The sequence below is a fragment of the Petaurus breviceps genome, unplaced genomic scaffold, assembly GCF_028583685.1.
Source record: "Petaurus breviceps papuanus isolate PSGF00001 unplaced genomic scaffold, PetGlider_PUasm1.0 224, whole genome shotgun sequence".
Lineage (NCBI taxonomy): Eukaryota > Metazoa > Chordata > Mammalia > Diprotodontia > Petauridae > Petaurus > Petaurus breviceps.
This window is the reverse complement of record NW_027185887.1, coordinates 3,844,654-3,857,968: the sequence shown is the minus strand read 5'-3', so window position 1 is coordinate 3,857,968 and position 13,315 is coordinate 3,844,654. Positions and strand designations below refer to the sequence as shown.

Below are 13,315 nucleotides of genomic sequence, written 5' to 3'. Positions count from 1 at the left end.
ACCTTGGCAAATGAAAAGGATGCCAATATATCTTTTTTTTTAAGAGGCAGCTTGGTGTAGGGGAAAGACCCCTAGATTTTGTCATAACCACCTGGGTTCAAATCCCAACTCTGCTACTTCCTATCTATATGATCTTGGGAAAATCAACCCCTCTAGGTCTCAGTTTCCTCTTTTGTAAGATGAAGTTGGACTAGGTCGTCTTTAAGACCCCTTCCAGTTATAAATCCTCTGCCTCAAGATCATAACTTTAGAAATGAATGAGATTTTAGAGGCTGTCAAGGTCAAGCCCTTCATTTTATAGATAAGGAAACTGAGACCCCTGGAAGTACTGTGGTAAAATGGAAAGAATGCTGGATTTGGGATCAGAGGACCTGGGTTTGAAACCTGGCGCTGTCATTTACTGCCTAAGTGACCTTGGATAAGTCATGTTTCTAGGTCCCAGGTTCCTCGTCTTTAAAGTGAAGGGTTTGCACAAGACAATCTCTAAGTCTCTTCCAATTCTAAATCAATGAGCCTTCGAGGTCAAGTGACTTGCCCAAAGTCACACAGAGCAGCAGAGCTGGGATGTGTTTTGGAAAAAATAAGCGAAACCTTCTCAAGTACTCAAATGGATGTGTGATATCATCCATTTGTCTATCCCCTCCACCTTCCTGATCACAACCCATCCATACCTGCCCACCTTGTGTGATCTTGGCCATGTCCACTCACAAGTTTGCCACAGGGGGTCCACCCACCATGCTGGGGGCCTTCCTTTGCTTTCTTCTGACATTGCTAGGGGACTAGTGGATCACTTAGGCCATCCACCTGTCATCCCTTGCTCTCTCCACGCTACCAGCCCATCTTCTCTTTCCATCATAAGTTTCTCTGATGATAGTTTTTCCAAGTTCACTCATTGTATGTTGCGGCCTGCTCACACTCACCATTTGCCTCTCCCTTGCCCAGAATGTGATATTCATTTTGAATTCTTCAGACACAGTAGTGTTTACATGAGTCAGAATCATATAATATCAATTTTTAAAAGCCAGGCCTTTGTTTCTGGAGTTTAGTTTAAAGGAGATCTTGGAGAAAAGTCATTAGCAAATAAGTGCCTGATCCCTCAGAGTGAACTGTGTGCATCTCTCCAATGCCATGAGAGTAATAGGAGGAAAATATCATCAAGATGTTTTTCTCTATCACACACTCAGAAAAATGTACATAAAAAGTATAAAAAGTGTACATAAACAGCTTGCTCATCATTATCTGTGGTAAGAGGAGACAAAGATGGCACGGATAAGGACCATTCACAAAGAATTCTAACCCTTAGTTTCCACTGCCTTCCTCTCCAGACCTTTCTAAGAGCCACAAACAATGGATCAGTTTTAAATGACCAGGAATTTCACTTCCTTTCATTTACATGCTACCTTTTGGCAGAGGTGCTAACAAACTGTAATGTGACCCAAAGGAAGGCAGCAGGAAAGTGCAGGGGGAGAAGCCAGGGCTTTAGAGGATCCCCAAAGTGGAGTGGAAACACCCAGGCCTCTCATTCATTCAGTCAATAACCAAGCAAATATGACTAAGTGCCTACTAGCTCTCACTGTGCTATTGCTGGAGGAGCCCCAAAGCTTGGGTAAGGTATGGCTCATGCCCTCGGGGAGCTTACAGTCCAATAGCTGCTAGACCATATTATTTTAATATAATATAAGAAACGACCATATTATTTTAATGTTTGTTAAAATCTCTGCATAATACTGTATGTGATATGCAGTATTCCATCTCTTGTGGGATCCTCCTTTGGCCAGTAGCATTAAGCAGGGGTCCCCAAAGGTAAGCCTGAAGCAGACCTGATTCAGCCTCAACTTCATGCAGAACTTTCTCCCAGACTCAGGCCATTGTCCTGATTTTTCCCCACCTGTTAAAACCTGCTGTCAGATCCTTTAGTCACTCTGTGTCTGTGAATGCAAACTACTGATAACACCTTAAAGTATTTACATTTTAACTGGGCTGGGAGCCTCAAACTTAAGGGGTCAAAATGAATCATCAGCAGGTGGGAGGCTGGGGTGTGGGGTGGTCATTCTATAATGGTTTGGGGTGGTTAATCTTACTGGGCTCTGGGAGAGAAGACAACTCCAGCCCACCAGCTAACCTGAAAGTTTTTATCTCCCTTTCTGTGTCTGCTCCATTTCCAGCCCAAGTAATATTGGTCAACAGTTTTCTTTTCCCCAAGCAAAAGTCTACCCTGGTTTCTTTCAGAGGTTTCCAGGATGGCCAGCCACCTTGTTGGGAGATTCTGAAGGCCCATGGTTCATTTTTCCAACTTGTGCCACATGTTTCCTGATAAATTCTAGGTTGTCCAACAGAAGAGCGAGTGAGAATTTAAAAGGAGAAATACAGTCAAGCAAATTATTAATCTGGATTGATAGCTCAAGAACCTAATGTTTTAAAGGCACTTTGTCTTCAGAGGAAGGCAACAGGAAATGCAAAGCAGTTTATCATTCTAACTTGAAAATGCCATCTCACTATCCTTTTCAGTTATTTTGTTGATTTGTTTTGCTTAGCTCCGTTTAACCATCATCCATCCCTCTGTGTACCAGCATGGAGAGAGCTCTTTGGTGGCAGGTGCAGGGAGGCAAGGACAGCCCTGGCCACAAGCTATTGTGCAGCATTTTAAAGCTGTTCCTTGTTTCTATTTCATTTTTATCCTGAGAGTATTGTTTTTCTTGTAGAAATAGTGTGGGGGCAGGGTGAGATGGGGAGGGTTGGAAGGGGATCTAAGTTCTGCAACAGGGCACAGGGTTTAATGAAAAGTCATTCAGGATAAGCAAAGATTATAGACAAGGCTGGAAAGGTCAGTGCTAAGAGGGGTCTGGTTTTCCTGGCTTTGCTGACAACTGTATGATGTTTCATAAGTCAGTCAGCCTCTCCGGGCTTCCTTTCCCTTCTATAAAGCAGCAAGATGACTCTCTTCCCCTATGAATCTAATAAGCATGTGCAAAGCTTAAAAGGAGATAATACTTAGGAGATTGCAGTATGCATTCTAGGGTATCTTCCCCAATTAGCTACATGTGAGAGTTGAGCGTCTTTGTACCCCTTTACCCATGTTAGATGACCTTTCTTTCCCAGTCTTGCCAGTATATCTTTAGATACCCCAATCATATTTTCCCTGTTCACCTCTTTAGTTTAAAAAATAACACTCCCCATTTGAAGATAAAGTTCAAAAGAAAACAGATGACTCTTAGGGATATAAGTAATGAAACCTCAGAATTCATTTATTTATACTTATTAACACTGAAAGAATTCTCACCATCCCCAAGGTGAAAAAGGTAAAAATGTACAGGGGGAGGGGGGGGTCTTCCTGCTTCCAAACTCAAACCCACAGCCTCCTCATTGCACAAAGTACCAGAAGGAAGGTTGCATGCCCCCTACCATACTACTGGCACTTCTCTCTTGGTTTTCCCATTGCCCACACTAGATATGCTTGACACTGAGGTTCAGGTGCCCAGAGGTCCTGAGAGATCATTCTAGTTCAGTGACTATAAGACAAAGCAAAGAAAGGTTTAGAGACAGACATGAGCCCTTGTTCTGTTTGTATGGAGCCTTTTCTTAATAGGGTTACAGATTTAGAGCAAGAAGGGTCCTTCAAAGTCATCTAGTTTAACCCTACATTTTACAGATAAAGAAACTGAGGGGCAGGTAAGTGGCACAGTGAATAGAGCACCTGCCCTGGAGTCAGTAGGACCTGAGTTCAAATCTGACCTCAGACCCTTGACACACACACACACGCACCAAAAACCTAACCATATGACCTTGGGCAAGTCACTTAACCCCAATTGCCCTACCTTCCCCCCTCCAAAAAGCAAAAAACAAAAACAAAAAAACTGAGGCTCAAAGAGGTTAAATGATTTAAGTGTTCAGAATTAATTAACTGATTGATTCCACATACATTTATTTTGCCAGTTTAAGTGTTCTGAAGACCCAATTAGAAGCAGTCCAATCCACACAATACAGATTTACTTAAAATAACCAGGAACAAAATCCCTCAAGCGTGCCCCTCTCTCTCTTCAGAGATCCTTACCTTTTGTTCTGTCTAGTACCTTCTTTGCAGGAATCTTTTTTTTTTAATTTGAACAGATTTCCTTTAACAAGTTCTACCCTGACATCACATTCACATATCTCCCCCTCTCACAGGTTTTAATGTGATAACAAAACATGTTTTCCTGTGATTACTGATTGATTTACATTCCCTCTGGGGAATGCACAACTGAACTAATTTTCATCCCCTTTCGTTGTCCATAGTTGCTACTGGCCCAGCACCCAAGCCATCACATCCCTCCTAGGAAGGAGCCTGAGTCACCTGTTTGTCTTTCTTTGCAGGGAGCCGAAGGGCAGAAGCCAGGGTGTGGATATGGAGGAAGGGCTTCAGACTATAAATCAGCTCACAAGGGATACAAGGGTGCACACCCAGATGGCCAGGGCACTCTTTCCAAAATCTTTAAACTGGTAAAGTAAACAATTATTACAGTCCATGAAATGCAGGGCCCACAGAACAACAGAGACGTGGCTGTCTGCACAGGACATCAGTCACAGACCTGTTAGGATGTTCAAGATGCTGTATGATCCCCATAGGTACTGGGGGTCAGATTTCCCCTAGTGTCAGGGAATAGGTGGGATCTGTCAGGAGGTACACTAGCTCTGTAGGCCCTTGGAGGCCCTGCTGAAGGGACTTTGCCAATAAGCTGAAGAGTGGAGGCCATCTCTAAAATGGACCTCGGAATGAATCTTTCCTAGATAGTAACATATACGTTTGCATTCCAGGACCTGAAGAAAAACTTTGCAAAGTGTCTCTATCACCTTCAGATCCAGTGCTCCTAGAAGCGCCCTTACCACCCATGCCCTGTTTTTAAATCCCTAAGCACCTTAGCTGTGGCTTTGGAGGTAGCTGCCCCTAGGACTACAAGTCTCCCTCCACTCAGTGGGCTAAAATCCCATTCATTTTTCTCTGCTCATGAATAGAAAAATCAAAGGTCACTGATATTTTAATTCACTGTGCTAGGAAAATTAAGAAAGACTTCAGGGGATTTTTCTAGCTAATTTCAAGAGCAAGTAACTGCATCCACTTTTGAATATAAAAAATCATAGGATGTAGTTAGAACAGACCCAGAAAGCACTGTGGTCTGACCTTGGAGATAACCTGTGACTTTCAGTCCTATTTGGGAGGAGCTTTTCCCATTGACCTATTGTTCTGTTCTGTTATATTTCTCCTTTTATACAAAGTTGCTTTTTTTTTTCTTTCTGGGTAGTATACATTTCCTAAATGGATGATTCTACTTCTTCTTCATTACAATGTAAGGACAGCTACCATTTTGTCAGTTACTCTTAAACAAAACCAGCCCATTCCCCTGCCTTAGCTTATGTTGGAACAGTCAGGATTAAATGATTCCATTGGGTTAATTCAATCCATGTCAGCAAATACTCATTAAGTACTTGCTTACCTTGAACAGGGTACTTTACTCACAATTTAATGGGAGGAAGTATAAGAGAGCCACAGAATAAATGCTGTATGGGAACATTGATAAGGACAAAGGAGAGATCCAGATAAGATGCCTTCAGAGATATCGAAGGTCTTCAAAGTGTGGGGAAAGGGAAGCCTTTATGAGGCATGAGGAAGATTGTGCCAAAGGTTGCTTTGAAGGAAGAGAAATACTTTAACATAAAGTTATGAGGAAGAAGTGTGCTTCAGGCATGGAAGGCCTTGCCTAATTGAGGGGGGCCTGAGCTACTGAAATGTGATGCGTGAGCATCTCACCTTAGTTCAGTTGTCCTCCATCTTAAGAGTGTGAGAAGAGAAACAGAGTAGAGCAAGGCTGGAAAGGTAGAGAGGCTGTAACTTGGTTATAGATCAGAGTTATATGTGAGGAACTTCAGGCATTTCCACCAATGGAATGTCACAATCAAACTTCATGCTAACACTAACAAGGCAGAAGGTGTCTAGGATGAGAGGCAGCATAGTATAGTGTATATAGTGTATAGTATAGGCAGCATAGCTTTGGTGACACTAGCTTTGGAGTAAAATCCTGTCCTGGCCACTTATGACCTGTGTGACCTTAGCCAAGTCACTCATTCCCTCTGTGCCTCAGTTTCCTCATCTGTAAAATGAGGGGATTGGACTGGGTGATCTCTAAAATCCCTTCTAGTATCAAATCATCAGTCCTGTGATCAGTAGGGAGATAGATACAAGGAGAAAAACACCAAAGTCCATTACACTTATGCTACATTTTTTTTTTTTGGTCAAGGAAAATCACAAGTGGTAAAACCTTTCAGTTAGTCACTCTGCATTAGAATAAGAAACAAACATTCCAGGGGAACGTTTTCCATAGCTAAAATGGGATTACAAAAATGGAGTTAAAGCAAATCATGGATGTTTAACCAGAACTACTTTTGTGTTTATTTGGAAAAGTGGGATATCATGTTCCCTTGGCTTTGATTTGCTATAGTTTAAAAGTTTAACAGCCATACTGGGACAAATGTAACTATAATGTTTATATAGTGCTTTAAGGTTACAAAGCACTTTATATATGTTATCTTATTTGATTTTCACAAAAATCCTATGAGCTAAGTACTAATTTTATCCCCATTTTACAGAGACTGTGAGGTTAAGTGATTTGCCTAGGGTCCCAGAGTCATATAGCTAGTAAGTGTCTGAGGCAGAATTTGAACTCAGGACTTCCTGACTCCAAACCCAGTGCTATATCCACTGTTCTACCTGGACAGATGCATGCATAAATATACACACTGTATGTAAGTATATGCTTGTGTGCATGATATACATACAGGTATGTGCACATATATACACATTGTATGATACATAAATTAATGTTTGTGTATATCTGCACATCATATGTATATATGTTTACATGCTCATATATATGAACACATACATACATATATATGTGTAACTTTTTGTTGTAGAGAATTGTCTAGGGTTCTAAGAGGCTCAGTGACTTATTCACGATCATGCTGCTAGTATATGTCAAGAAGCAGGGCTCAAGTCTGTCTTCCTGACTCCAAGGCTGGCCTTTTACCCACTAAGTAACATTACTGCCTCTCATTAGCAAATGATTATCCAAATGACTTTTTTGTTTACAAAACTGACCTCAGAGAGGGAATCAGAAACTCACCATGGTCATGTCTAAAATGAAAATTGGGTAGCATATACTGTAGTATTGCTCATCACTGGTACTAAAAAAAGCAAAGCTTAGAGATATTGAAACTTCACTGAGATTGATGGAACAAGACAGTTCTGAATTAGAGAATAATGTGAAATAGAGAATATTTTGAAAGAATTCTAGTTTCAGGGCTTTGAAAATAATTACAAATAACCAGAAGTAGCCACTGCAAAGCAATCTGAGCAAAGACCTAGGCAGCCCTGCTTTGAAGATTCCAGATGAGTCATTTGCAACTAATATTATATGCAAATAACGAAAAGAAAGTGTGGGAAAGGGCAAGGAACATTCTCACTGAAATCTTTTTCACACTATTAATTTGCTTAGCAAATCCATTTTTCATAGATTGAACAGAGGGAAACCAATCTAAGACAGAGAGAATTAAAGCAGGTTTTAATAGTAGGGAAAAAAATTAGAGGGTTTTTATTATAGACATACTTCTTTGGATTGATGGCTGAGGGGCTTGTTCTTGTTTAATAGGCATTTACCTTGGGACTCACAATGCTAGCAGACAGTAGATTGAGATGGCCGAGATTTAATGGCATTTAATGCAATTTAATGTATTTATTATCTTCTCTACCTTTTCTAATATTTTTTTTCTCTCCCCCTTTTTTTTCTCCCTGGATGAGAAGGTGGTGGTAAGGGAAAGGAATTGGTATTTTGTCAGCTCAGAGAGTCATTTCGAGGAAAAATGAATGTGGAAGGAGATTTCTGTAATCTTTTAAACTAAAATACACTGTGTCCCAAATGTAGGCAAGAAGGTTTCTCATTTCTATTTTGAATAGATTAGGACTCATGCTTGCATATAGAATAAGGCAACTTTCTCACAGATTCAAGGCCCAGTTATTTGTAAGGGGTACAGCTTGCTAAGCTCATGCTTCCTCATATTTCATATTTAGCAGCCATTTATTTCAGAAAGGTATTTCTGAGACATTAATGGGTAAAGAGAAGCCCATAAAGCACTTACAGAAGGCTTGTTTCAAATGTCAAGACAATTTCTTGCCAGGTGCTCATAGCATTTTACCACATCCTAAGATGGCATCTTTTCTTTAAGGAGACCTCTTCCTGGCTCTCTCATTTAATGATTTCAAATCCAAACTTCCTCTCCCATCCTTTCCCTAATTTGCTCAACCCTCCCTGCTTTCTGTAAGAGTGAAGTGGAATGGCTCCATAGGCCAAAGGACTGATGAAATCTGGTTATGCATATGGCTAACATCTGAAAAGATTACTTTGCCAGTTACATTTTCAGGCTGATCTTTAAACAGAAGCAGTTTGGGCTGCCAAGAATTGCAGCTGGAAAGGAATATTTTAGGGAACTAATAAGGTCTGGTTCAATTTTAATGTTTCCCTATACTAAAAAAGAAGTAAAGGAATTAATCTTTAAAATTCAGTCTAGCATAGTATAGAACAATGAAATCTACATACAGTTAAAATCCACAGAATGAGATAACTCTGTGCTAGTTAAAGGTATTTGTTTTTTCCTTTAAGTTATATGCTTTAAGCTAAGGTGTCCAATGGTACCTCAGAGAACATCAGGAACATGCTTTTAGCACAGCTAAGCCTCACTCTTTGCAATAAATAATTATGTAGCTTTGTTTTTTCTTAATTCAACAGTACAATTCACCATTAAAGGAATTCTCTAAAGCAAATGTCATTAAAAGGCTACCCAAGTAGAACACCCTTGCTCTTTTTTGTCTCAGAGGGCAGAAGTTTGAGGGAAACGCATTTTAGCCCAACATATGAAAGAATCCTCTAACAACTAGGACTGTCCAGTGATGGATGGAATGGGGGCTTTGTTAGAGAATAACTCCCTGTCACTGAAGGTATTCAAAACTTTGAATGGCTATTTTTTCTGGTGTTCTCCCAAAGAGATTCAAATATTGCCTAAAGTCTAAAATACTTCCCAAAACCATGAAGTTATTAGATCCTTTTGAAATGTAATTCCTCTAGTATAGGGGTTCTTAACACAGAGTCCATGAACTTGTTTCTTAAAATGTTTAGATAACTATGTTTCAACATAATTGGATTGCCATATAATTTATGCATTTTAAAACATCTAAAGGCTTCACTAGACTACAAAAGGGGTTACTGACACAGAAAAAAAATTACTGAATGAATCAATACATTCCATATCCTTGGAAGGTCCTTTCCACGGTCCCTTGTCCCATAAGACTTTAACAGATTTCTTAAAGCAATGCATACTTGTAGAGTTTTCAGAAAGAAAAAAACAACACCTTCACATACCTCCCCTTCTCACTCCTCCCCCCCCCCCAAGACTATCCCACAGAAGTTAGGCAGAAATAAAACCTCTCTGTGATTGTTAGTTTCTTTCCTAGGGTATTTTTAGTGAATCCTGTTTCTAATTTAAAATGATACTTTACTCATTTTTATAACTATAGATTATAGGATAAGAACAGACCAATAATTGTTAAAAGTTCTTTAATTTTCTTCATGTCTGAGTGACATTTTGCTTTCCTGTGACCAACAGTCAAAAAGAAATTTTCAAAGAACCCAAGAGGGACTTAATAGGTCAAGGACTTGTACATCTGGACCATAATAACATGTGGGGGAAAAAATGAACATCACAATTCAGATTCGTTTAAGTATTTCATCCCAAACTTGACAAAAAGTGCACTCTTTCCTTCCTGTGTTAAACTAAATTAGTAAAAGATGATTCATTGGTAGAAGTGTCATACAATTCTGGAAAACAGATGAAGCATATTTCTTTTTCTTATAGAAGACATATACTCAGATAGCATTTATACCACTGGGCTAGAACTGGACTAGCATCTGGTTTTGCACCCTCTTCTCAAACCAAATTTCAATGGAAACCAAGAGAATGAATTGATTATACTTGCCATAACTCAAAGGCACATTGACATGTTTCCCACTATAACTTGCCTGTCCTACAACATCAAACTGTTGAAAAAATCAGAAAGAAATATTTCCTAAGGACAATTGTTACTTGGTTTTTAAATTTCACTTTTTTTTGGCTATCCTTAACTTTGTGAATGATTGTCCATGTGCTTGTGGCTACTGAACTCTTGCTTTGGTTGAGATTGGTCTGGAGACCTTAGAGGTAATTTCATCAAATTATTCAAAAAATAATAAATCACTTATTTATGACTGCCACCAATAGAAGAAAATCTAAGTCCTAGTAGTTTGTGTTGGAGTATCTAATTCCAAGGGAAAACTCGCCCGCAGGGCTCGAAAATTCAGTCAGCAAGAGCCAAAGGATTAGCCTGAGTGAGAACTGAAATTAAAGGGTTCTCAACTAGGCACCATCCTTCACACTCGTTTCTTGATTAAGCTTTAAGCATGGTTTTGATCCCTTGCTCCCCCACTTAAAACCTTTTAATGGCTCCCTGTGGCCAAAGAAGAGAGGCCATCCTCTTTAGTCAGGAAGGTAATTAAGACCTTCCACTCTGGCTCCTACCTAACAAATGGGTCAAGATTCTCCAAAACAGCCTGTGTGCTTTTTGTCTTTCCATATGTCTGCATTACCATATCCTCTTCTCTCCCTCCCCCCTGCTTGTTGAAAGCCTGTCCCATTCTTCAAGTCATACCCCACTCCATGAAGCTTTCCCTCATCCCCTAAGTTAAAAATTATTCTTAATTGCTCAGAATAATTGCACTTTCTTTGTCGCTCATTTATGCTCTCGTTCTGTTTTGCATTGTGTGGCTTGTTTTATTTGTTAGAGTGTAAACTCCTTGCAGTGATCCTGTCTCTTCCAGCACCTTGGCACTTAAGTGGTTGATGGACTTGAAACACTGGTGCCATAAATTTTAGCGGCCAGTCTGTAGTTAGTAGCCACCTATCCATCCAATTAATTATCCAACAGCTATCTGCAAAACACTGCCCTAGCCACTGGGGTGAGATACAAAGATAACTGACCCAGTCGCTGCCCTCAAAATCTGAAACACAAACAAAGCACACAGCTGGCCAATGAGAAGGGCCTCTATTTGTAGGCCTTCATGAAGTGGCTTTGTTAATAGATGTGTATAGACCAGAACTGCTCTCGTCTAATTTTTGACATTTTCTTTCCCATAGGGAGGAAGAGATAGTCGATCTGGATCGCCCATGGCTAGACGCTGAAGTTCCTCATTGTCTTTACAGTATTATGTACTTGGCTTCTTAATATAACTGCCTTAGATTTTTAATAATATTTGCATAAATTGCCTAGATAGACAAGCAATTTCTCACCTAATGTGTCTATTGAGTTGTGCGTGCAGGAAGTAGAGTCAGACAACATCCTACTGGCAATTTCTGGCCAACAGTTGAATGGAAAAGAAAAAGAAACACAAAGTAGTTTTAAGTGCTTTTTTTATGTTTTAAAATAAAGTAACAGATTCCTCCGAGTATTCATTCCACTTTAGAATGCCCCCTTCCACACCCGGATATACATTGGTCTTCATTTTACCAAACTCATTCCATCAAATCTCTCTGTCTTTGGAATTCTTTCTCACTGACCCAGTGCCTTAGAATGGCACCGCAGAACCAAAGCTTTTGTTCCTGAGCACTGCCATTGAAGACATGCCACTGTGGAAAACACATGTGCAGAGTGGGTATGGACTGTTGATCCAAGCTTACTTTGTTTTTCTTTTAATGCCCCATTCTCTCACCTCAGAAACACTTTATTTTTCATAACAGGATTAAGGCAGTCACAGAGAGGGTTTACAAATGTTGGGAGCTCCAGGTATGTGAAATGTGGGACAGGGCAGCTGTTAACAGTTTTAATGTGATAGAGAAAAGAGAGGGAAGGAAATCCTTCCAGAATTGCACTTGCTCATCACACCCAAAAAAATTGAATTCAAGAGTGTGGCAGAGAAAGGAAAAGGATGTCAAACTAGGGCTGGGCTAATGCCTCAAAACAGGAAACAGCAATTTCCCAGCAAAATGGACAATTCTGAGTGTACACGTGGCCACTGGATGTCACTGCTGCTCCACAAAGGCAAAGATATCATAGTATTTCTTTAGCAGTAATAAAAAAACCAAAGGCTAAGTTTCCTGCAATAAAACCAAGAAGTCTAGTTTCCTGCAATAAAACCAAGAAGTCTAGTTTCCTAAAGGAAGCCCGCTCGCTAGCTAGGAGATTTTCAGATAGTTCTGCACATCTCACAGTAGCATCGATAGTTTTCTTGTTGGCCTGGCAGTGTCAAACTGGTAAGCTGCTCTGAAACCATGAACCCAGTCCCCAGTTTTTAATGGCAGTGTATAAGCCAGTCTCCAGCTACTGTGAAAACCCAACTACTATAGTTGCCTCCTAGAAATAAACTAGAAATAACGAATTAGACATAGATGTGTAACTATCATGAATATACTGACCTATCTACATGTGGTCTGGAAGGCACCAACCATATGTGAATTTTTTTTTTTAAAAAGCTCTTCTGAATTGCACTGTTTTCTAACTTAAATAAGCCAAATGTTTCTTAACACTAACTCTAATGTATTGATCCGAATATTTTGGTTCTAGCATATCCTTTGTAGCCAGCAACAGAACATCCATTGTTGGCATACAGCTTTATTTAATGTTAATGAGTACCAAGAATAGTTAATGCCCCAATGCACTGTTTTTAATTCCAGTTCACCTTTATATGTTTAGCATATGTGTAGTGCAATGTCTGCTAACATGTAGCAATGCATGAAGAGAGGGTAGGGAAAAACAGGAACAAAATTAAGGAGAAAAAAACCTTCAAATTGTTCAGCAAAAAAAAAAATTTCATCTTTGAGCTAGGTTGCTGGATGTATTTTCTCTCTGTAGATGTGTTTTCTCTCTGTAGCTTCACCCAAAAAATAAACTCTGCAATATAGTTGAGTTTAAAAGTCTACACTGTGCTCAAAAGTGGAAAAATCTTAAGCTTATAAAAATGATTGAAATAAAAATAATAAATGTTTAATGCTATTTGGATGAGATGTCTCATTTCATTATATCTAAGTTTCAAAATGTGGGTACTTGTAGGGCAAGGACAATGGGTCTTAAGCTGACTTTTGTAGCCCCTGTCATAGTAACAAAGACCTGTACAACCTTAGGAATTCTCCTTGGATAATATTCATTATTAGGGTAGTTTAGATAACAATGAAATAAGGGTACCACTATGGGCAAAGGAGACTCACA

The 13,315-nt window shown here is 39.6% G+C and overlaps 1 protein-coding gene across 10 annotated transcripts in view; it reads left to right on the top strand.

Annotated features, from left to right (window-relative positions):
• MBP (myelin basic protein) overlaps positions 1 to 13,102 on the top strand; it is a 229,639-nt gene extending 216,537 nt beyond the window's left edge. For 7 of the 10 annotated variants that reach the window (XR_011169609.1, XM_069094993.1, XM_069094987.1 and 4 more), the window contains 2 exons: positions 4,351 to 4,476; positions 11,251 to 13,102. Coding sequence is in view for 9 of the 10 variants with exons in the window: in XM_069094993.1 (XP_068951094.1) it covers positions 4,351 to 4,476; positions 11,251 to 11,295 (171 nt within the window). In the remaining variant the exon portion in view is untranslated. The remainder of the gene's footprint in view (positions 1 to 4,350; positions 4,477 to 11,250) is intronic. The other 3 variants (XM_069094992.1, XM_069094991.1, XM_069094990.1) reach the window with 1 other exon arrangement.
• Positions 13,103 to 13,315: the final 213 nt, after the last annotated feature.